General features: G+C 39.6%; 1 protein-coding gene and 2 pseudogenes across 1 annotated transcript in view; 1 reads left to right on the top strand and 2 right to left on the bottom strand.

Annotated features, from left to right (window-relative positions):
• WNT2 (Wnt family member 2) overlaps positions 1-13,892 on the bottom strand; it is a 142,407-nt gene extending 128,515 nt beyond the window's left edge. The window contains exon 1 of the mRNA XM_063927223.1: positions 13,500-13,892. Coding sequence (XP_063783293.1) covers positions 13,500-13,582 — 83 coding nt within the window. The 5' untranslated portion in view covers positions 13,583-13,892. The remainder of the gene's footprint in view (positions 1-13,499) is intronic.
• Positions 13,893-20,418: 6,526 nt separating this feature from the next.
• On the bottom strand, positions 20,419-20,537 carry LOC134939199 (5S ribosomal RNA; annotated as a pseudogene).
• A 1,876-nt stretch (positions 20,538-22,413) lies between these two features.
• Positions 22,414-22,532, top strand: LOC134937055 (5S ribosomal RNA; annotated as a pseudogene).
• Positions 22,533-24,788: the final 2,256 nt, after the last annotated feature.

Here is a 24,788-nt window from a genome sequence, read left to right as displayed (position 1 = left end):
CAGACCTGTTACTTCTTCTTTAAGAAGCTCTTCTATCCTCCACTCGTTACCTGTATTAATGGCACCTGTTTGAACTGGTTATCTGTATAAAAGACACCTGTCCACACGCTCAAACAGTCAGACTGCTACCTCTCCACCATGGTCAAGACCAGAGAGCTGTCTAAGGACACCAGGGACAAAATTGTAGAGCTGCACAAGGCTGGGATGAGCTACTCGACAATAGGCAAGCAGCTTGGTGAGAAGAGATCAACTGTTGGCGCAATTATAAAAAAAATGGAAGAAATACAAGATCACTGACAATCTCCCTCGACCTGGGGCTCCATGCAAGATCTCACCTTGTGGGGTATCAATGATCTTGAGAACGGTGAGGAATCAGCCCAGAACTACACGGGGGGACTTGGTCAATGACCTCAAGAGAGCTGGGACCACAGTCACAAAGGTTACCATTAGTAACATACTAAGTCATCATGGATTGAAATCCTGCAGCACCCGAAAGGTCCCACTGCTTAAGCCAGCATATGTCCAGGCCAGTCTAAAGTTTGCCAGTGACCATCTGGATGATCCAGAGGAGGACTGGGAGAATGTAATGTGGTCAGATGAGAGCAAAATCTAACTTTTTGGTAAAAACTCCACACGCCTGTTAAGCATAGGGTGTAAACATCATGCTTTGGGGCTGCTTTTCCTCAAAAAGGGACAGGATGACTGATCCGTATTAAGGAGAGGATGAATGGGGCCATGTATCGTGAGATTTTGGGCAAAAACCTTCTTCCCTCGGTAAGAGCATTGAAGATGGAACGTGGCTGGGTCTTCCAGCATGACAATGACCCCAAACACACCGCCCGGGCAACTAAGGAGTGGCTCCGTAAGAAGCATTTCAAGGTCCTGGAGTGGCCTAGCCAGTCTCCAGACCTCAACCCAATAGAAAATCTGTGAAGGGAGTTGAAAGTCCGTGTTGCCCGGCGATAGCCCCAAAACATGACAGATCTAGAGAAGATCTGCATGGAAGAGTGGGCCAAAATACCTGCTACAGTGTGTGCAAACCTGGTCAAGAACTACAGGAAACATTTGACCTCTGCAATTGCCAACCGAGGTTATATTACATAGTATTGAGTTAAACCTTTTGATTGTCCAAATATTTTTTTTCCGCAATAATATACAAATAAATTGTTTAAAAATCATACAAATGTGATTTCCTGTTTTTTTAATTTTTTTCAGATTCTGTCTCTCACAGTTGAAGTGTACCTATGATGGAAATTACAAATCTCTCTCATCTTTTTAAGTGGGTGAACTTGCACAATCGGTGGCTGTCCAAATACTTTTTTGCCCCACTGTGTGTGTATATATATATATATATATATATATATATATATATATAATATAATATATATATGTGTGGGGGGGTGTGTGTGTATGTATGTATGTATGTATGTATGTATGTATGTATGTATGTGTATGAATGTATGCATTTCCTGCCAACCATCACGTTTTGGTGGGACAGTCCTGTTTTTCAGGTACTGTCCCACCTGTGGGCTGGAGCAAAGGTATGGAGGGAACGCTCCCACCTTCTGTGTGCATGATGCACAGCAGCTGGGGAAATGATGTGCATGCCCCCAGCGTGAAGTGAAATTTTTGCATGGAGCAGACCCGTAGTGCATGTGCGCAGTACGGGTCTGTGGCGCCGGACATAAGATGGCATCAGACTGTCACTGATTGACAGTCTGATGCCGTTTGGGGGCAGCGATGGCCTCCATTTCTCCAACAGAGGCGTGTCTCCTGGGACACAATAGGCCAGGATCTCTGTCAGTGGACAGATATTTCCTGGCCTCTTGGTAGGTATTGTGGCGGCCGACTTGCGCAACCTCTTGGGTCACGCAGCCAGCCACTGGTTCCGGGTAAGATCCAATACTTGTCAGGATTTAGGGGGTTCGGGATGTAGCCGTCGGTATTGTGACCGGTGGTCTCCTGACCGTCGGTCACATAACTACATCCCCATCCTTGGACACAGTTCTTATCAGTAATGCAGCTGGAGGCATGACACCTACTTCTGCATTACTGTATTAGTGCTATCGCTGCTACTTTTATGTAAGCAGCAGCGATAGCTACTCCGTCCACATCTGAATGAGGGCACCCCAGTCTTAAGTGCCCTGGGCCCCCCAAAGCCTTAATCCAGCTCTGCATTCACTGCTTGAAGCTGTTAAATTAACACAGGACGTGTTAAGCATTAATGTATTTGCACCACAGGATGGTATGAGTTCAATACAGAAGTTCTAACTTTATCATTATTAGTCAAAATAAACTACCATACCTGATCTATTTGGGTGTTTAAGTTATGAAAATATTAATTCAAGTGATACAGTTTTGTTTTTTAAATCAGCTTTATATATAGCAATTGTTGCTAGCTTGCATTACATTCATGTCATACCTTTCATTATTTGCATGGCACTAAGGGTCATAACATTTTATTTTTAAAAACATGTTGGTTGATTGAATGTGTTTTTTCTTTAGATATGTAGTTTAGTAGACATAAATGGCATAGAGCCTGAGTCGTATAGTAGTAGTTGTACGGTATTGCACAGCCTCCTGCAATGCTAATACTGTAGGAGGCATCTTAGGAGAGAAGATGCCCCATTTCAGATGAAGCAACGGATCACCATCATGACCAACAGTCACAATGTTTCCAGCATCGGCAATCTGAGTAAGCCAAAGCTAACTCAGACTATCCGCCTCCAGCCTGCTTGTGACGTAGATCCTGACAAATACCATGTTATCATTGACTGTCGACATTTCAACATGTCAACTTCTAAGATTTGTAGACAATTTGTACTTGTGAACATTATGGTGTCAACATTTTCACAGTCTACAGTACATACCAGACCCCTCCCAAGAGTGATGTAGTGGTATAGTTCAGGGTAGCAACATACATGAACCAACTTAAACAAGGTATTTATAAATATACTTAAACAACAAAGTTCCTAATAATACTGTATATCTGAATATTAATGCATTTAAGGTAAAAGATGGAAAGTGGTGTGGCGGTAAAGGAACGGAAATTGCAGTGGTGACTCTCTCTCTCTCTCCCCCTCTCTCTCTCTCTCTCTATATATATATATATATATATATATATATATATATGCACTCCCTGTATTGACAATCACCACGGTGCCTTCCTTGTGAAGATATAGGCAATAGGGTCCCCTTGGTGAGAGTGGAAGCTATCCCCCACAATGCATAGAAACCAGGCAGCACTCTTTGGATTTTGATGAAAAAACAATGTATTCAATTGATGTATGGCATTCTAAACACCAACGTTTCAATGCCACGCAGGGTGTTTTCTTCAAGGTGCATTTTCACCTTGAAGAAAATGCCCTGCATGGCATTGAAACATCCGTGTTTAGAATGCCATACATCGTTTGAATATATTGTTTTTTCATCAAAATCCAACGAGTGCCGCCTGGTTCCTATGCAGTGTGGGGGATTGCTTCCATTCTCACCCAGGGGACCCTATATATATATATATATATATATATATATATAAATCACAGATACGATATATACCACAAGTGGGTGGGAGAACTCTGGAGAGATGCTGACCCATGCCATCTGGATAGCTTTCCACAGCTCCCTGATATTTGTAGGTGCAGGATATTGTGTGCGAATGGACTTCACCACATCCCATAAATGCTTGACTGGGTTCATGTCGGGTGAATGTGGTGGCTACACCATTTGATGGAACTCTGCAGCAATTGTAAAATCTAGCCAAGGCTTATAATAAAATCATGCCCAGAGCTTTAAAGCAAGCCCTAAAAGATGAACATATCAGCCCTGCTAGAATGGCTGAGAAACCCCACAGTGTAATCGGAGACTCACTGTACTCTGGTTTTGGGAGGGTTAAAGGAATCCCAAATAAGTGGGGGGAAGCTGCAGCATGTAGCTTTAAATATGGGAAACTGACTCTGAAAATGTGTCATTATGTTGAGGTGGTTCCAGTGAGAGATTGGACCCTATAATGTTCCAGCATATGCCGAGAGGCCTCACTCACTCAACCAGGGTTCTGTGCTACAGGTGTCTAGAACGTTATTTTCTTCGTATTGTATTTCTTGAAATTGTAACTACTTTTGTGACTAAACTATTATATTCTTGCAACCTTTCTTTTTCTGTAACTATAAACTTTGAAGTTTTTACTTGGATTAAAAATCGTAATCTTAGTTCTGAATGCTGTGTTTTCACACCCAAACCCTGAGAGGTTTATGTACCTAATTTTTGCATATTAATAATTGTGTTTGGGGGTGAGAGCAGGAGCTCACCCTGGGCTTGACCCAAAATGTACTTCTGGTGGAAGTTACCACGTTGATTTACCACACGCACTGAGGTAATCAGTAAGGTGTCACAGGAAGCATTCTCAGGTTGGCGTATTGACAATCACAGCTGTAGCAGCAAATTAAGAAGCAGTTGCCTACCTCACTACAGTACAAAGAATAAAGAAAGCTGTGTCTAGCTGAGACAGTACATTAACAGTATATAATATATTTATAAATATATATATATATATATATATATATATATATACACACACACATATAGTATAATATAAAAACTTCCTATATGCACACATATTATCCCGATAATGAATAATAGAACTTCATATGTACCATGAAAATAAATTCTAACAATTGTAAACTGTATCTCTTCTAGCCACGATGGTCACAATAATTACCTGTTTATTTCAACAAACTTGCAGAGATCCGCATGTATATACAAGATAATATTATATAAGAAAGTCACTCGGGATATTAACTCGTTAGTATAATATGGTACCCATATCAAGCAGAGTCTCTGAAAACCCCCAGTATAATGAGAGTGTATAGTAAATAAACCCACTTAAGGGGCTCTGGATTACATTGCTAGACTCAGATAGAGCAATCCTAATCAGTAATTGTTACATACATGTGTCCCTGCTCATCCTACGTTCGAATAGCTCTTGCGTGCATTCACATCAGCCTACAACCCATTTGGGACTGCGTACGTACAATGCATTCCAATGGAAGTGGGTGCACATTCGCAGGCACACTATTCACAGTTGCAATGAATAGGGTTATAGAGAAGACACATCTGTTCCATCACAAAAGATCATCCCATAAGTCCCTCTGGATCACCTCAATATATATCATGTCACCTGAGATTGGTTTGCAATTCAATGAGCTGCACTGTCCTGTACTGATCCTGGCTATCTTAATTTCAAGCATAGAAGTAGCCAGCAGCTAGCAGCAGCTTCATCGATCACACAGCAGGGAAACTGTTAGCTGATTACAGAGGTTTCTATGGACTTGGGTATCACAAGTAGATACAGTTGGCCAGTCTAGAAATACCTGGAGTCAAATCACCATGGTAAAGAGGTCACACACGTAGGAAGCAGCAATGCATTTCTGTGGCCTTTTTCAAGATGGATTATGCTAACCAATCTCAGGTGAGACACTATATATTGACCATAGGGACTTGTTGGACTATCGGTTGTGATGGTATGTAACAGCCGCTGATCAGCTTGGCATTTCTCGATCTAAGGTGGGAGATTTATTAGAACTGGTGATTTGCCCATAGCAACCAATCAGATTCTATCTATTATCTTCTAGAAGGCGCTAGATAAATGTTAAGTATAATCTGATTGGTTGCAATGAGCAACATCACCAGTTCTAAAAAACTCTCACCTTAGTAAATTTACCCCTAAGTGTGGCTGGAATGAAATCTGGAACCCCTTAAGTGGTTTATTTACTATATACTCACATCATTATACTAGAGTTTTTCACAGTACCATATGATACTAGCAAGTTAATATCCAGAGAGACTTTCTTCTTATAGAATACCAGCTGGTATATACACGCTTATATAAATAGGTATTTATTGTGAGCACTGTGGCTAGAAGAGATGCAGTTTACAATTATCACAATTTATTTTCATGATACATATGAATCTATACTATTCATTATTGGGATAATGTGTGTGCATATTGGAGATATATATATATATATATATATATATATATATATATTAGTCCATGGAAGCATCCCAGCACTCTGCTGTCCCCATAGGGGTATTGCTCCGGTGCCCTCCTGGGGGTATGGCGGCCCCAATATGCAGACAGAAGGTACTGGCGGCACTCAGAGTCTTGCACGATAAAGTTGAAAAAAGCAAAGGTGCATTTAATGTCTTGCACCTCTGCTTTATTCAACTTTATAGTGCAAGACTCTGAGTGCCGCCAGTACCTTCTGTATATATATATATATATATATATATATATACACACACACACACATTTTAAATAGATTATATACTGTTGGTTGTACTGTTAACTAGACACAGCAGCGCAGCTTTCTTTATTCTTTGTACCACCATCAGCCTGTCTTGTTGACAACTGGGGTTCATGGCCTCATGGGGTTTGTACCACACCCGAACTCTACTATCAACCCAAAACTACTGGACCAGTGAATCATCGGACCACGCCACATGTTGCCAAATCCTCCTGGGTTTAATTAGCAACGTTATTAGCCCAGGTGAGGCCCAGTGTCATAGTGTTAACAGGGGCACTTTGGTGATTTTCTGCTCCCATATCCCATGGAAACTAAAAAATGCTGCACTGACCTGCTGGACATGTATCTGGTACCTTCTTCATTCAATGTGGATGTATTTGGAGCCAGTGTCACTTGTTTTGTTACCTTGGACATTTCTGGCCAGACTCCACTGGTCATGATCATTAAGCACCCATGGTCGCCACTGTGCTGTCCACAATGGGTAGTAAAGCATTTCATGAGGTATTCCTAGTATACACGCGACACTGTAGATTGAAGAATGTTGAACATCCACACAACCTAGAATGTCCCATCCAGCATCCACTATCAAGTTCCGTTAATTCATGTTGGCTTTGCCATAGCAGTCTAGGCGGTGTTCAAACTGACTCACGAGATGTCAGATTACAACTAATGTAGGTCTGGCATTTTCCAAGACGTCACATTATGGTGTAGTTGTATAAAAATGTGGGTTTAAAAATGAGCTAAATGACATGCAATTTTGTAATCCATATGACTGGTGCTAGACAGGTAAATGTTAATAATGACAAGTATAGGTAAAGGGAGGTATATAGAGATTTATCCCCAAAATAAATAGTTATCTCAAGTTATATACTAATACAGTATGTTAGTAAACTGTGAGTGTATGGATTCTTGGGCACTAACATATTTACTGAGACTTTTGATAAAACCAGATAAACTGCAAACTTCTAGTGCTAGAAATATTCCTCATCAAATCACACAATTAAAAAGCATATAATTTATTACATAAACATGCTAAGATAAAAATAGATTAACTACTCTTCATTAAAGAGGGAAAATGTAAACAAAGAAATACATCCACTCCCCCAAAAAAAATTAAGGATCGTACTAAGATGGTAAATGGTGGAACCCTCCTACCAGTAAGTCCCCATAAAACTCCAGATTTCTCTTAACGTAAAGTGAGGTAGGTCCAAAGGCGTGGTCCTCCTGGTTTGATAATTGGTCTGGTCAAATAAACTGCCAACGCTTTCTGACTTGTAGTCTATTTCAACGTAGTGTTATCATGTCTGAGTAAATTTGTGTTAGCACCCAAAAAGACCTACTCCCACCTTTTACTACCATTTCTCTAGATCCTCTTATTAGGTGGGGGAACCATTTGGCTTTCCAGGCTGCTTCACTATACACATTTGTGCGCTCCCCCTTTTTTTAATATATACTAATTCTTCACGTTTTACCAAAGTTAAAGGCTACATTAGTGTGGATTCCCAGAAAAATGTGCATTGACAATTGTACATGTTACTTAATGTTTACTTAAAGCTTCCAACCCCATTTAATATGTCTCTCTCCAACCTAGCATACACTATAATTATAAAGAGCAAGTATGTGCAACGTGTCTAAAAGGAGCATACTCCAACTGCACAGTATATTTGCCATCTTCAATTAGAATAAGAGAAGGAATACATTAGCTTATGCTTTCATTTAATGTATGTAGAAGTCTTGGTAGTTTTAGCTTAGTGGCAGGACCATTCTAATATTCTCCATCTGTGACATATTCATTTAATTGGCTACTGTTGTTGGGGTTTGATTTTGTAGACACACTACTACAAAATGTATTTTTCTAAATTAACTATTAGTAATAATGAAAAAGTGATTTTCTGTTTTCGTCCATCACTGATACTTTCTATAAAATGTCACTTTCTTTTTGGTAACATGAACACACACAATCATGCTTCTCAAACAAATGAAAATGTCATGCATTTATTACTTGGGTTTAAGAAGCAAATCACGGTTTTCTTAGAAAGGTGAGACTCAAGGCCTTTTGTGTAGCTCTTTTTATGTAGATTGTATCTATTTCCATTTCAGCTCTTTAACTTGTCACATTTTATTTTTTCATCCTTCCAGAGAGTAGCGTGTAAAGGGACATTCTGGTATATTGGTCATGAGTCCAATATCAGAGCCGGCAACAGAAATCTTGGGGCCCGGTACAGTGATATCTCTGGAGCCCCCTCATATTTTTAAAGGAACACTTCAACAACACAATGTAACCCCAAGTCAATCACACTTCTGTGAAATCAAACTGTCCACTTAGGAAGCAACACTGATTGACAATCAATTTCACATGCTGTTGTGCAAATGGAATAGACAACAGGTGGAAATTATAGGCAATTAGCAAGACACCCCCAATAAAGGAGTTGTTCTGCAGGTGGTGACCACAGACCACTTCTCAGCTCCTATGCTTTCTGGCTGATGTTTTGGTCACTTTTGAAAGCTTGAGGTGCTTTCACTCTAGTGGTAGCATGAGACAGAGTCTACAGCCCACACAAGTGGCTCAGGTAGTGCAGCTCATCCAGGATGGCACATCAATGTGAGCTGTGGCAAGGAGGTTTGCTGTGTCTATTTGTAGTGTCCAGAGCATGGAGGCGCTACCAGGAGACAGGCCACACACACTACTGAGCCTCATTTTGACTTGTTTTAAGGACATTACATCAAAGTTGGATCAGCTTGTAGTGTGTTTTTCCACTTTAATTTTGAGTGTGACTCCAAATCCAGACCTCCATGGGTTAATAAATTTGATTTCCATTGATAATTGTTGTGTGATTTTGTTGTCAGCACATTCAACTATGTAAAGAACAAAGTATTTAATAAGAATATTTCATTCATTCATTCAGATCTAGGATGTGTTATTATAGTGTTCCCTTTATATATATAAAAGCATATATAAAAGCACAATGGAATTTGCTGCACTACAGTATATAAGAAACTTAATAAATAAATGAACATATATGTATTTGTATTTATTTATACACATATATAAATAAATAAATACATATAAACAAAAACAATATCTCTGTGCGCTAACATATATGTGTCACTGTGAATTCAGTTCGGGAAGAAGCCATTCCTTCAAAGGATCAACCAATATTCAATAAGTCGAGGCCAATGGGGACTCAGATGGTCAGGACGTTGTTCCCTAAAAAGACCCTCTCGCCAAAAATCACCCAGAACAGAAAGAATCAGACATATATAGTTCAATATTCTTTACTTCTTAAAATCATTAAAATTTCATAAAACCCATACATCCGAACACGTCTGAGTACAGAATGTTGTAATAGATTCCACCCTCACCTATCGCACAAGGTGTGAGCTCTGGGTGGAATTCACATGTACCAGAACAAGACAGGCACTGACTGGTGAACCCCACGCGTTTCGTCTAACAAGACTTCATCAGGAGTATATAACTTTTAAGGGGAAGAGAGGACGGAACATCAAATTATTGAAGTGAGGAATTGGCACTGGAATTTATATATTTAAATGATATTAAATAGTCACATACCGATTGAATATCTATATCAATCATCCCTCCCCCACACACACCACAGTCTGTATCTCCCTCTCTCCATCTTCCCACACATCCCACAGTCTGTCTCACACCAATGACTCCATGCTGCATTCTCAGCTTCCCTACTCAATCCCAAAGCCCTGTATACCCTTCACCAAGCCACTCTTACCCCGGAAAAAGACTCACCTGTGCTGCCCTCCCCAGTACCCAGACCTGAACACTGCACAGTAGACCCCAGAAAGAAGACACAGGCGCAGGGCACAGGAATCCTGGTCAGCAGAGCTGCTGCCATGTCCCGTAACTGCCTGTGACAGAGTTGGACCCAGAAGAGTGGGCACACACTCGCTCCACACAGTCACTGTGTGTGAGAGGCTCCTGTCACTCTGATGCAGTACCAACACCGCCTATAACTCGCTGCCCTCATTGGTCAAGACAGCTCACATCCCTGCTGGGCACTAAGTGGTGTATCCTTGGGGCCCCTCTGAGCCTTGGGGCCCAGTACAGGTGTCCCCTTTGACCCCCCGTCACCAACTCTGCCCATAGTCTCTCTAAATAAGCAAGTCTCTTCAAGTTCTTGACCTTTTTTGCAAACAATATAATTCAGCAATGTAATTAATGGTATTATAATTTATTTCCAAAATGCCATGATATATGGTGACAGGATGGCAACTGGTTTATTGAGTTACCATTTAAAATTATGATTGCCTTATTTGCACTGGGAAATTCTTGATATAGCAGCTGTATATGGGATACAAAGATTCTGAAAGATTTTGGAAAACTGTATTAGTTTAGTAGATATCAAAGTAGGTATTAAAATGCTTATTTTTCTAACAAGCACAAGAACACTCATACATAAAGTTAATTAAATATTACAGCACAGATCGGAAAGGCAAACAGTCGTGCATTGCATTTCATATTTGAGCATGAAATATTTGTTCATATTCCCCAAAAAATGTAACTACATTCTGATCATGTAGCAGTTAGCTACTACAGATAACAATTACAGAAGATTACTATATGTATTACAAAGACAACTAACCAAGTAATCTCTCAAGTTTGGACTTGAAGTTACTCAAATAAGAATGATTTTGGTACACCTCCAATGTCAACATGTTAAATGGATGTTTTTAAATATTGATATCCTGCAACACATCTGAAATAAACCCACTCATTGTACTGTATGTGCTGTAACATAATGGAGAGATATTCAGGACTGTTAAATGCATCTGTGAAATATAAATACTTAATGGAATAAAAGACTAGCAATATGTTTTATGTATAGGAACTTATTTCAGACTACTGCTAAGGCTTATTTAAGAACCTTAGTATACTGAATGATTGTGCTGCATTATACAATTTAGAAAATACATTACTGATTGCCATAAACTATAGCATATTTCTTTCTATTTGCACCATTTTAGTAAAGTAAAACTTTATATGTGGCAAAAATATTACCAATCGTGATCATATATTTCAACCTAGACTAAAAACATATTAATTACTTTTATGACCAGCCATTGTTTGGCCATGACATCCAAAAGTCCCTTTTAATATTGAATAGATTATGTGATTTACTTAAATGACATACTTTGTTTTTATACCATAAAGTTAATATTGAAGAAGTTTATAGAAATGGATTATCAATATATATATATTCTTACAAAGAGTTTTCCCTGTGATGCACATAACATTGGCATTAGGTTATACAAAAGTTTGTATTAGAGCAGTAAAACTATACTACAAATACATATACTAGACCAGATTAATAATTAGATAAAATCTTACAAAAACTCTCCATACAATCTGACTGTCTTGGCTAGCATATTTATGCAGGTATTCACAAGGACAAGAAGGAGAGATGTCAAGTAACAAGATTAAATAAAATAAAAAAACATCCGTATGAAATGTGTTCACTGTAGAAGCATATTATTATAGAAGAGTCTTAAAAATGGAGATTACATCATCTATGCCCAGATGTTCCCTATTAGCAAAGAAAGTTTAGAAAGGCACCTTTAAAGTCAACTACAGTTCCTTAAAGGTTCAATAAAAAAAATCTATTTTAAGAATGTGAGTTCCCTCCTACTGTACCTTTCCATGTAAAATGTATTCTTATTACATGCACCTTTAAAATAACAGTTAAATGCCCAGCTACATTATCTTAAACAGTTACTGAAATGTATTAAAATAAGTCATTGATATATATTGCAAGTAAGCCATACACAGATAATTATAATCAAATAAAAAATTGCATAAGTAAAATCTGTAGTATAGATTAGGAAGTATAAAGGTTTTTTATTGTAGTGAATACACCAAAACATTTTATATATTATTATTATTATTATTATTATTATTATAATAATATAATAATACAACTGTTTCTTTAGAGCAGTGGTTCTCAAACTCGGTCCTCAGGACCCCACACAGTGCATGTTTTGCAGGTAACCCAGCGGGTGCACAGGTGTATTAATTACTCACGGACACATTTTAAAAGGTCCACAGGTGGAGCAAATTATTTCAGTTGCGATTCTGTGAGGAGACCTGCAAAACATGCACTGTGTGGGGTCCTGAGGACTGAGTTTGAGAACCTGTGCTTTAGAGTCATACTGTTCTATAAAATAAGCATTTGTTTTATAAAATAATATCTTAGGTTCTGGTGCAGCTGATGGGCTACAATACATGAGAAATGCCTATATGACCATTATACGTGTACAGGCATTTGTTTAGCAATACAGCCGTATATGCACTAGAGAAAATGACACATGTTCATAAATTAGGACATTACTCATGTTTGTCTCTGTAATATATGTAAAGCATATGTGCCTAGCATTCTAGAACATCTAATTTGTTCCTTTCAGTATTTAGAAAAATGTAATAGACTAGTGACGTACAATGGGATTGCAGCTGACAACCAGTGACAGCTTTCCTGGAACGTAGTTGTGAACTGTTCACGTCTGCTCTATTTTCTAAACAAAAGTACATCTATTGTACTGCGTGGTACCATATTTTGGGAAATGAAAAGGAAGTGTAGGATACTGAGTTTTTCTACAAAACCATCATTAATACAGTAAGGTCTGCTGCATATTTAATATGTGACCTTACAGAGACATGTACTTGATACTCGTTTTCAAAGATGCCAAAAGCAGTTACATGCTTTATCGGAGAAGTGCTTACATTGACATTGCATTTCTATTCTGATGTAGATAATGAGAAAAACAACATGGCAAATATGCAATATGATCATCACAATGAGAAACCTTGCAGATGTAAAAATGTGTAGCTACAGGTTCACCCCCCCCCCCAAGTGCCCCCCAAAACATTATTACTATGGACATTCTATTTCCACTACTCAGAAATTAGATGTGCAGCTGCTATGAGAAGAAATGCAGCATTTGCAAGTTAACCAGTTTGTTGCCATCACTCTTCTAAACTGCAGAACAATGAATGAAACAGGGCTAGCAAATGGGTCACAATTTACAATCAAATCAAGAAACAACATTCAAGTAATAAAGGAAACCAATAGTCAGATCCACAGACTTTAGCATTTGCTTCAGATTTTGCTCCTATCATTTGTGAGAAATCAGTGAACAGTACCTGCACACATATCAGAGGTAAAGACTTACCACCATGAAGTAGTTGCTTCATGTGTTAAAAGCAGCAAGATGACAGGAGCAACAAACCAGACGTCCAGGACCAAGGTGTTCATATTAAAAGACCCTCACTGCATATCAGTATTAGCACAGAAAGTCCCATGAGAAATGAAGAAAAAGAAAAAAGATTACTACTTCAGCATTACATATTAACTCAAAAAATGTAATTTAAATGAGTCTTGTATGCATCCCAAGCATACAGTTCTTTGTCAGGCAGTGATCAGCAACTACGATATTAAATTAAAAAGTATGGAGAAAGATGACTTGGAACATTCTCAAATGACTTCAGCTCTGTCTCAGAATCATATGGTAAGAGGGAAGGAAAAGGAGAGGTGAGCTTATTTCATCTCTCCTGTGCAATGCATGCACAGTACTGGAGCTGATGGACGTTGCTTGCAGAATGGGTGGGTTTATAACACTGATGGATGGAATGATGTCAAAAGACAAGTGGGGTTAGAGAAGGGAGGGCTTTAAGTAACACATTTGATTGACAATTAAACTGTGAAGTCACCTCTCAGCAACCTGAAACCCAAACAGCGTCCGATCAAACATATGTATATGAAAATATTAGATTAATATGATACATGTGTCTCCACTTTAAACTGTAGTCCAGAGAGCTTACATTTTATATATTACATTTTCAATGTTCACATTCTTTTAATGTCAAGTAATACACAAGTAGACAAAGAACTTGTGATACTCTAAGTCAGTATTATAAATACAGTGCATGCCTCCGCTGCTGAAATTCTGCCTGCACAGCCAAGAGAAAACCAATTAAATTCAAGATCATTGGTATCACTGCAAAGACTTCAGATCATTTTCATGTACTGTACATTCATCACACTCCCAGTTATATATTCATTATGGTCACAAACTAATGCTAACAGGAAGCATCCCGGTTACTATAGCAGACATGTAAACACTGCATAGCAGGCTTTTAACATTTAACATGGAATCATGCTTAACATTTATCACCTTAACCTTCAAGTATATACTGTATATTTGAGGGTAATTTTATATCAGAATACAGAAATTTATTCAGTTGCCACTAAAGTACTTCCATTTATGAAGAAACAACATAGGGGCAAGTGTATTAAATATAGCTATTAGACCACAGTGAGATACTCTGTATATTGTAACTTATACAAAATAAATGAAATTGATAAAACATTATTAAAAAAAATGGGTTTTTTTTTTCTTCCAAAGTTATGTTATTGGGGAAAAAAATGAGATGTGAAAGTGAATGATGAAGCCTCAGGTTAAACAATTCTATAATATAAACACACAATGTTGGACATCAGAGGTGTGTATGGTTTTCTGACAAGTAAATCTCATGATTCATTATATATTCTATCGCAGAACTTCAATTTGTAAATAAATTCTATATGGAATAAACAATGGTTTTAACAACACTTAAACATCATGCAAGTCTGAACAACCAAAAATATTCAGAACATTTTAGGTTACAGAAATAGGCAAAGCACATCTAGTACATATGCAATAACATCTAAGGGACAGTAAATTAGAATGTATCACTTGGCAGGATAATACTTTATTAGCATAGCTGCAGATTAATAAGATTAATTGATTAAGTACTAGCCCATGGAAAGGGTTTACAAAAAGTAAATGTATATACATTTGCTGGTTTGCAGCTTTGTTACAGACACATCTCATCATACAGTGTCATCTGAGTGGCCCACCGGTGTGAATAAGTTTTGATCTTCCTAAGGAAAATAAGAGTCTCTCTGTCGTTTTACAATAATCACTACTTTACCAACTACAAAATAGATACATGTTTGTGCAAATTAACTGTTAAATGTAGAACAGAGCAGAAATGAATTGTTGCAACACTATTGTTATCTATTACACGCAAGTTTTTACCATTACATTTAACACTGATTGCAGATTTGGGGATACTCACTAGTACCAGAATAAAGAGTCTGAGGCATTATTACATTACTCTCATGAAACTACAGTACAATTTCTGTAAAAAAAAAAAAAAAAAAAAAGCAATTCTCACAAATCACCAGTCCAGCAAACACATGTTGTGCACACTATCAATAATAGTTATCCTTACACAGCTGGCATTGTAAGAGGAATGATACAGCTTATTGGGACCTTCTGTGCAGCCGTGATCACACTTGCTTTAGCAGTGGAACTGGAACCCTGGACTTGATATTAAAAATAGTGTATATATATATATATATATATATATATATATATATATAGATATGTGTGTGTGTATATATATATATATATATATATATATTTATTTGTAAACAGTTTCACTTTTGGAAGTATGCTTTATTGTATCCTCCCTCCGCCTCCTTATCTGATCTCCTGCTATTGCCATCCAGAGATGTTGATAATAAGAGGCTTTCCCATCCAAAGTGATAGCCATCGCCTGCTAGGAGGGGTCTTCAATACATAAAAATACAAAGACCATAACGGTGATTTTGCAAGACTTAAGACTCTTCTTTGATCAGAAATTGAACCCTAATGTAAATCGCCATTACAGTACATATGTTTTAACCAAAGGATAATCTTGAACCAGCGGGACTGTCATTATGTAGTTGTAAATCTCAAGTCTTCTCTCCTTCCCATTTTTCTTGCCATCATAAACTACTATTCCTACAGCTGGGAATAGCAAGTGCAAAATGAATCATATGCCAAACACTATATACTTTACCAACAAAAACATGTTCAAGTACATCGCAAGAAACCTTGACAAACACATTAAAAGTAATTAAAGCGTACAGTATGCTATTGAATTAAAGCTTTATTTTATTGGGAAAAAACAAATTAGACACTTCATATTTAGTAGCATAAAAATGCATTATCTGTACATGCTTACCATGTAGGATAGCCTCTTCTTTGGTTGTGCTGTGGTTAATTCAGCTGCTATATGATGCTTGGAATTACAGGCATTTAAAGGGCTACAGGATATAAATCTGTTAATTCATGCAAATATACCTAAACCAGTCACTATTCATGGTCTTCAGCGGTTGTTACAAAATGACAAAAAGCATGTTGATACAGTATGTCACATCAAAATCATGAGGCTGATTTAGAGGTCAATATGCCTTTAGGACAGAGGCCGATTTAGGGATCAATATGCCTTCAAGATAGAGGCTGATGCAGGGGTCAATATGCCTTTAAGCACATTACTAACGCACCCTATAGCATAGTGTACTGTGTTCTTAATGAGTGGCTCATCAAATTTCTCCATACTGTACTGGATGCTATATTATACTTGACAATCTAGTAATTATTACAACATGGTGCAAACCCCCCCCCCCCCCCCCAAAAAAAAAAATAATAAAAAAATAATGACGATGATAATCATAAATCAATTCAAGTTAAGTTTAGGGAGAGGACATTTGGCCAGAAAGGAATCAATGTCGCTATATAACGGAGGGGAAGCAGGGGAAGGGCCTGCATTATAGAGTGAATGATAACAGAATTCAATCTCCTTTGTAATTTTATCGGGGTCATGAATTAAGTCCCCCTGTACTTTTTAATAGATAAAATGCTTTTAGAGGATACTTTGGCCCTCAGTTTCCGAGCCAAAAGTTTGTACACATTGTTCCCCTTCTCATAGCATGTTTGGTTAAGGCGCCTAAGACTATACTCCTTTTTGTGTGATAACAGAACATTAAGTTCCCCACGAGCCTTATTGAGCCTATCAAAGGTGGTCATTCCGAGTTGATCGCTCACTAGCACTTTTTAGCAGCCGTGCAAACGCTATGCCGCTGCCCACTGGGAGTATATTTTAGCTTAGCAGAAGTGCGAACGAATGGATCGCAGAGCAGCTACAAAGTTTTTTTGTGCAGTTTCAGAGTAGCTCAAAACCTACTCAGCACTTGCGATCACGTCAGACTATTCATGTTCCTGTTTTGACATCACAAACCCGCCCAGCGTTCGCCCAGCCACGCCTGCGTTTTTCCGAACACTCCCTGAAAACGGTCAGTTGACACCCAGAAATGCCCACTTCATGTCAATCACACTGCGGTGACCAGTGCGACTGAAATGCTTCGCTAGGCCCTGTGCAAAACTACATCGTTCATTGTGCTTGTACGACGCGCATGCGCATTGCGCCACATATGCATGCACAGAACAGCCGTTTTTTTAGCCTGATCGCTGTACTGCGAACAACTTCAGCTAGCGATCAACTCGGAATGACCACCAAGATCTTTAGAGGACAGGGAAGATTAATGAATAGTCTTGAGGCGGTAAACCTGCTCAGAGTAGCGATAGCCTGATTGCGGCTTTTCCGCAATCTGGAAGTGATCTGAATCAAGTGACCACGTATTACAGCTTTATGAGCATCCCATAATGTCAAGTCTCCTACCTCCGGCGTCTGATTAATAGAGAAGTACTCCGCCAGTAACTGGGAAACAAGAGTACGTTTCTTTGGATTGTAACACAGAGTCGTTCAGACACCAGGAGGGGGGAGAGGAGAGAGTCTCGATACCTGAGAGAAGCACGGATACAGGGGCATGGTCCGACCAGATAATGGGGTGAATAATGACATCTATGAGTTTAGAGTAGAGGTCTTGATCCAGGAGGATTATATCTAGTCTCGTGTACACCTTGTGAATGTGGGAAAAGAACATATAATCTTTGGTAAGGGGGTCAAAAATGCGCCAAGAGTTAAATAGTAAATGGTGTTTCATTAATGAGTGTAGGGCTTTAGTGTTGCAGTCGCTGGTGTGGGCCAAAGAGGTGGGGAGGGGATGGGATCGATCAAATTTGGGGTGAAGAGTAGTATTAAAGTCCCCGGCTAGAATGACTGCTCCTTTACAATGATGGGCGACTTTGGCGTCCAACATGGAGAAGAAGATAGTCTGGTTAGTATTAGGAGCATAGACGTTAACTAGGGTCACATGGACTTTGTTCAAAGATCCAACTACTATAAGAAACCTGCCCGTTTATCTTTTACGGAAATATCCACCTCTAACTGTAAGTGTGAGGCCACCCAGATTGCCATCCCTCTCTTTTTATGGGAAGGGTCACAGGCATGAAGAACCACAGGGAATTTTTTAGATGAGAGACTAGGATAAGAGGAAAAGTGTGTTTCTTGAAGAAACACTATATCCCCCTTCACCTGTTGGAGAAACATGTAAAGTTTGATTTGCTTCTGAGGACTATTACGAACTTTAACATTATACGTAATTATCTTTACCGGCATTCAATGAGTAGATAAAGCAAAATAAAAAGCCAGCAGAGAGAAGACCTAGGCCCTGGCTCGATGGACCCCTGCAAAAAAAGTGGGAAAAAAAAAAGAAAAAGAAACCAACCACAAAGAGAGAAAAAGAAAAAAGCAAAAAAAAAAAAAAAAAAAAAGCTGAAAAAAACGAGAAAAAAAAAAAAACAAGTCAAACATGGACTCAGCACTAATGGTGAGTCTACAAATCCGAGCACCCATTATAGGGCTGGGGGTGAGATAATCCCACCACCGCTCAAGTAAGGGTCCTAGCGACCCAGGAACTGATCTTGGCATAACTTAGCTAGACCAAAATGGGCCATACTCAATAGGGTATCTTAGCAAAGAAATCATATACAATAAAGTTGTCATATTAAAGGAAAAGAAATATTGAAACCAATACTGCACTGTATAACAAGTCACTTGAAAGCATTATAAATTCTCTAACAAATAGAGACAGAGGAAAACAAAATATACAGATACTGTACAACTCAAGGCAAACAGTTCACGGAGGGGCTTGAGGAGAAGAAGCAGTTGGGATTGTAGACCACATACGACGGGGATCTCTCTGTGGAAGAGGATAAGACGCTGGGTCTTTCTTGGAAGTGTAAGAACCTGGAGAGCTTGGATCCACTGGAAGAGGAAGATTTATTTTCGACAGCAGGCGGAGTGCCTCATCCTTGGATCTGGCCACCAGTTGTTGACCATCCCAAGTAACGATTAAGGAGAAAGGGAACCCCCATCTGAATCTAACATTATTATCCCAAAGAACTTGGGTGCAACCTCTGAGACTCGAGCGTCTCTTGAGAGTGGTCGGGGCAAGGTCCTGAAATATCGTCAACTGATAGGACTCAGAGAGACATTTTTTCTTATCTCGTGAGAGTGCCTGAATCCGCTCCTTTGTTTTAAAGTGATGACATCTTAAGACCACGTCGTGAGGATGCGCAGAAGCAGGGGGCTTTGAGCGTAGGGCTCTGTGGGCCCTCTCCAGGGACAGTAATTCAGGAGGTGTATCGGGAAGCAGATGTCTGAAGAAATGTAGTAAGAAATCCTCAAGTTGTGCCGGTTCCACAGATTCAGGCAAATTTTTAATGCGTAAATTGTTCCTCCTTGATCTGTTCTCTAAGTCTTGCTCTTGGAAAAGGTAAATGTCAGCTTGCATATCTGAAACTGACTGTCCAATGTCTTGTTGGAATTGGATGACCTCATCGATTTTCTCGTGAGTGCGAGACCCCAATTCTGAAATCTCTTTCTGAAGTCCTGAGACTGCTTTTTGTATTTCCGAATGGAATGCTTTTTTAAGGGATTTCATCTCAGAAAAGATCGAAGCAATACTGTCTTTTAATGCCAGACGCCTCAACATCCTCAGTAAAGGGGAAAGAGACAGAAAAAAGAGACCCTTGTTGGGAGCACTCCCACTCGGAAACAAATATGATTTGAGTAATAGGCAGCGATGTAAAAAATGAAGTAATTTAAAACGTAACCTTTAATGGTATTGTACTAAAATGTAGGTACACCAGAGAATATATTGTTTCACTAATAAGTGGCTATTAAATGTAAGCCACCTGGTAAAGCTAATTTGTGAAATTATTGATGAATATACAAGGCATTATATAGCAGGCTCAGAATGCTTGATTGTATAGATATATAAGGTAGGTGCTATAACCAAAGAGATGCCGTCAAAAAAACCTACAACACCTGGTATTCCTTAGTGGTCCACCACCTAAGTACTGACCAGGCCCAACACCGTATTGCTTCCAAGATCAGATGAGATTGGGCATGAGCGGTGTGGTATGGTAGTAGATAAACATTGATATGGCAAATTCTACCGCTAATGTATAGCTGGTAGAAGGTTATTGGTAAGCACCTCGTTACCAAGTTGACCAAATGATCTCTAAAGAGACAGTATATGTTTAACCATCATTGCACCAAAATGTATCCCAAATATGTAGGTATACGTAGGTTTAAATCATGTGGTCAATGATTTCTTTGCCAGCGGGAAATGCCTGTATGTTTCATTGTGCTATACAGCACCTTTAGAAATGGGTTTCTGCAATGGGTGAGGCAGATATAGACCACTGTTATACTGATGACATGCCGTAATGTTTGTATATGATCCAAAGAGAAATCGTCTCTATTATTAATTGGATCTCCCTATTGAAGGGGAAAAAGACAGTTATTATGAAATTGTAAACTCCAAAAATTGCAAATAAAACTCCTACTATGCCGTAATAAAAAGTGTAGGATAAAGGATGGACATAGAATGGAAATTTTTTAGCTTGGAGAAAGAAAAAAGAGACAGACTTAGAGAGTAGGCGAGATGTATAACAGTCTCAATTATCCATTTGGAAGTTAATTAGTACAATAATGCCCAACATGGTATAAGTACTGTCTTTGAAACAAAACCAAAATAGCTGTTTTGCATGTATCAACAGTGTGTCTATAATATATCTGTCTAACATGTAACAGACAGATAGATAACGTCAAAATGAACCCAGAAGGTACATAGAAAACGAACCCCCACAGAAAAAACATATGCTAGGTAAATTTTACAATGTATTTAGCTATGATATGCACAATAGCTTTCTACTCCTGTAAGAACCTGCATATCGATAGGTACTGATGCAATGCTTTATAATGATTGGCATAACCTTTGCCAACGAGACCGATGCACATTAATTATTGAATTTATATATGTGCAAGTTAATTTGACGGGAGACAGAATAGTGAGTGGGACAAGAAGTATAGTTATATATTTGCCCGCTCGTGGTGCGCCGCTGGCCGCCGAGCTCCAGCGTCTGTGCGGCTTATCTGATCTCCTGTTCTGCTGACGGGAGACAGAACAACCAGTGGGACAAAGGAAATACCTGTATGTTTGCCCGCTCGTGGTGCGCCGCTGGCCGCCGAGCTCCAGCGTCTATGCGGCTTGTCTGTATGTTTGCCCGCTCGTGGTGCGCCGCTGGCCGCCGAGCTCCAGCGTCTATGCGGCTTGTCTGATCTCCTCTCCTGCCGGTCTCCGGTCACATGAGCGCACTCATCATGACCCTGTTCACCTCCCAACGTACGTTTCACTGATTAGCTTGTTCACGGGTTGACAGTACTTATACCATGTTGGGCATTATTGTACTAATTAACTTCCAAATGGATAATTGAGACTGTTATACATCTCGCCTACTCTCTAAGTCTGTCTCTTTTTTCTTTCTCCAAGCTAAAAAATTTCCATTCTATGTCCATCCTTTATCCTACACTTTTTATTACGGCATAGTAGGAGTTTTATTTGCAATTTTTGGAGTTTACAATTTCATAATAACTGTCTTTTTCCCCTTCAATAGGGAGATCCAATTAATAATAGAGACGATTTCTCTTTGGATCATATACAAACATTACGGCATGTCATCAGTATAACAGTGGTCTATATCTGCCTCACCCATTGCAGAAACCCATTTCTAAAGGTGCTGTATAGCACAATGAAACATACAGGCATTTCCCGCTGGCAAAGAAATCATTGACCACATGATTTAAACCTACGTATACCTACATATTTGGGATACATTTTGGTGCAATGATGGTTAAACATATACTGTCTCTTTAGAGATCATTTGGTCAACTTGGTAACGAGGTGCTTACCAATAACCTTCTACCAGCTATACATTAGCGGTAGAATTTGCCATATCAATGTTTATCTACTACCATACCACACCGCGCATGCCCAATCTCGTCTGATCTTGGAAGCAATACGGTGTTGGGCCTGGTCAGTACTTAGGTGGTGGACCACTAAGGAATACCAGGTGTTGTAGGTTTTTTTGACGGCATCTCTTTGGTTATAGCACCTACCTTATATATCTATACAATCAAGCATTCTGAGCCTGCTATATAATACCTTGTATATTCATCAATAATTTCACAAATTAGCTTTACCAGGTGGCTTACATTTAATAGCCACTTATTAGTGAAACAATATATTCTCTGGTGTACCTACATTTTAGTACAATACCATTAAAGGTTACGTTTTAAATTACTTCATTTTTTACATCGCTGCCTATTACTCAAATCATATTTGTTTCCGAGTGGGAGTGCTCCCAACAAGGGTCTCTTTTTTCTGTCTCTTTCCCCTTTACTACATATGTATTGGACCTATGGGAGCACCATCGACAATCACTGTTTATATCTACATATAAAAATTCTCTTTACTGGTAGATGGTGATAAATTCCAGAACTACTTTCTGGTTGGTCGGTTATCTTGGAAACCTCTTGCAAAAAATTTCAAAATAAAAACCACTCAGTCCTGTGCGGCATCCTTAATCCAACCTTTTACTGCCTCAACATCCTCTTCAGATTCAGAGAGGTTAATCGCTTGTGCCACTGAACCTTATTTTTGAGAAGTGAATTGCATTTTAGAGATGAATGAGGTAAGATTCACCTGAGGGGCAGATTTACGTGGTTTAGGCATAATGAATGCAGTTATGGATAGAGAAAAGGTTGAAGTCAGATCATCTGAATATCGTATGGAGCATGGTCAATAATGTGACATTATATAGAACCCCTGAGCATGTACCCACAGTAATCAGAATATGGTAACCATCACAAAACAAGAGAGAGGTACAATACCAAAAGCTTCCATGGTTAGGGTAGTATGTTTCTTTACAGTAGCTTGCAGGGATGACAGAAGATAGTCATAAAATGTTCTGGGGCCAATGGCCTCTCCGGGAGGTACTTGAATCCCTTGGTAGATGAGCCATTGAGGGAGCTCAGAGTGACAGGGATGCTTAAGGCTGTAATTACCAGGTGGGGAGAGCACTTGAGATCCCAGCTTTGAGTGCAGGAATGGCTGCAGCTTTCCTCTCTATCCAGCTCCACTATACACTACTGCCAGGGAGGAGTAGCTTGTCAGCAGGGAGGAAGGGGCATGAGAGCACCCTACAAATCCAGGGCTCAATCCAGAGCAACAAGAGGAGGGCACCCAGCAGGTGTACAGGACAGGTCACATGCAGGGCCGCCAGCACAGGAAGCCGCCAGACCCACTGCAGAGATCGCGGGCGGGCGCTGCAGAGCTCCAGGTGTAAGGCAGTAAGGGATTCCCCAATGCGGACGGCTGAGCCGCAGGCAGCCAATGACGGGAAGACAGGCGGGAGCTTATCCGGCACTGGCAGGAGCGGGACTTATCTCCAGCAGTGACCTCTGCAACGGGTCCATGGAGGGAGCAGAAATTGAGGCCACAACTTTTCCCCACAGGTAGGTCCACACTCGCGGCAGCGCCAGCGACGGTTCAAGGATCCAAATAGGCCACAGGTAGGTGCACCCCGGATGGTCGAGGGTGTAGGGGAGCACTGCAGTGGGATACCCCTCTCCAAGAGCCCCAAATAGCTGAAACTGCAGAAGCCCAGGGGATACACAGCTTCTCCTTATACCCGCCAGACCACGCCCCCAATCAATTCAATGGCAACAGACCTACTGTACAGGTGTGTCCTCATACACTGTTGCTCAAGTCACTCCAAATAGTCTCACAGAGCACCAGGGGATTTTTGATAAAGATGCAACCTGGAATATGCCGCACTATATAAACTGCTCATTAATACATAAATAAATAAATACAAATAGCCACATTGCTGGTAGGCCAATGCAACACAAAATTGTACAGTAGGTTGACTCTCAACAGCAGCAGGAATTTTAAGCACCCATTGCAACAATAAGGAGTACTTATTGGTAGAAGGGTATATTGGTGGAGTGTCTAAGTGCTAAATCAGGATCCACAGACAACTTTTCCGCTGAATAAATGAAGGCTTTACTGGCAACATTTAACACAAAGGAACATAAAATAACAAATGCCTAACTCCATTCAGGACACTAACTCACTTCTTTGCCTCTAACTTTGGGACGGGTGACACTTGATATGCCAGCTGTCGGGACACCGGCGCTCAGCATACCAGCGCTGGGATACCAACAACTATTTTCGCTCTTGGGGTGTCCACGACACCCCTGGAGGGAGAATAAATAGCCAGCCCGCAAGGGGCTATTTTGCGCTTGCCCCACTGCCAGCATTCCGGTGGTCGGGATCC

This window comes from Pseudophryne corroboree, chromosome 6 (assembly GCF_028390025.1).
Source record: "Pseudophryne corroboree isolate aPseCor3 chromosome 6, aPseCor3.hap2, whole genome shotgun sequence".
NCBI lineage: Eukaryota > Metazoa > Chordata > Amphibia > Anura > Myobatrachidae > Pseudophryne > Pseudophryne corroboree.
The sequence above is the reverse complement of the archived record's forward strand: the minus strand, read 5'-3'. Positions and strand labels throughout refer to the sequence as shown.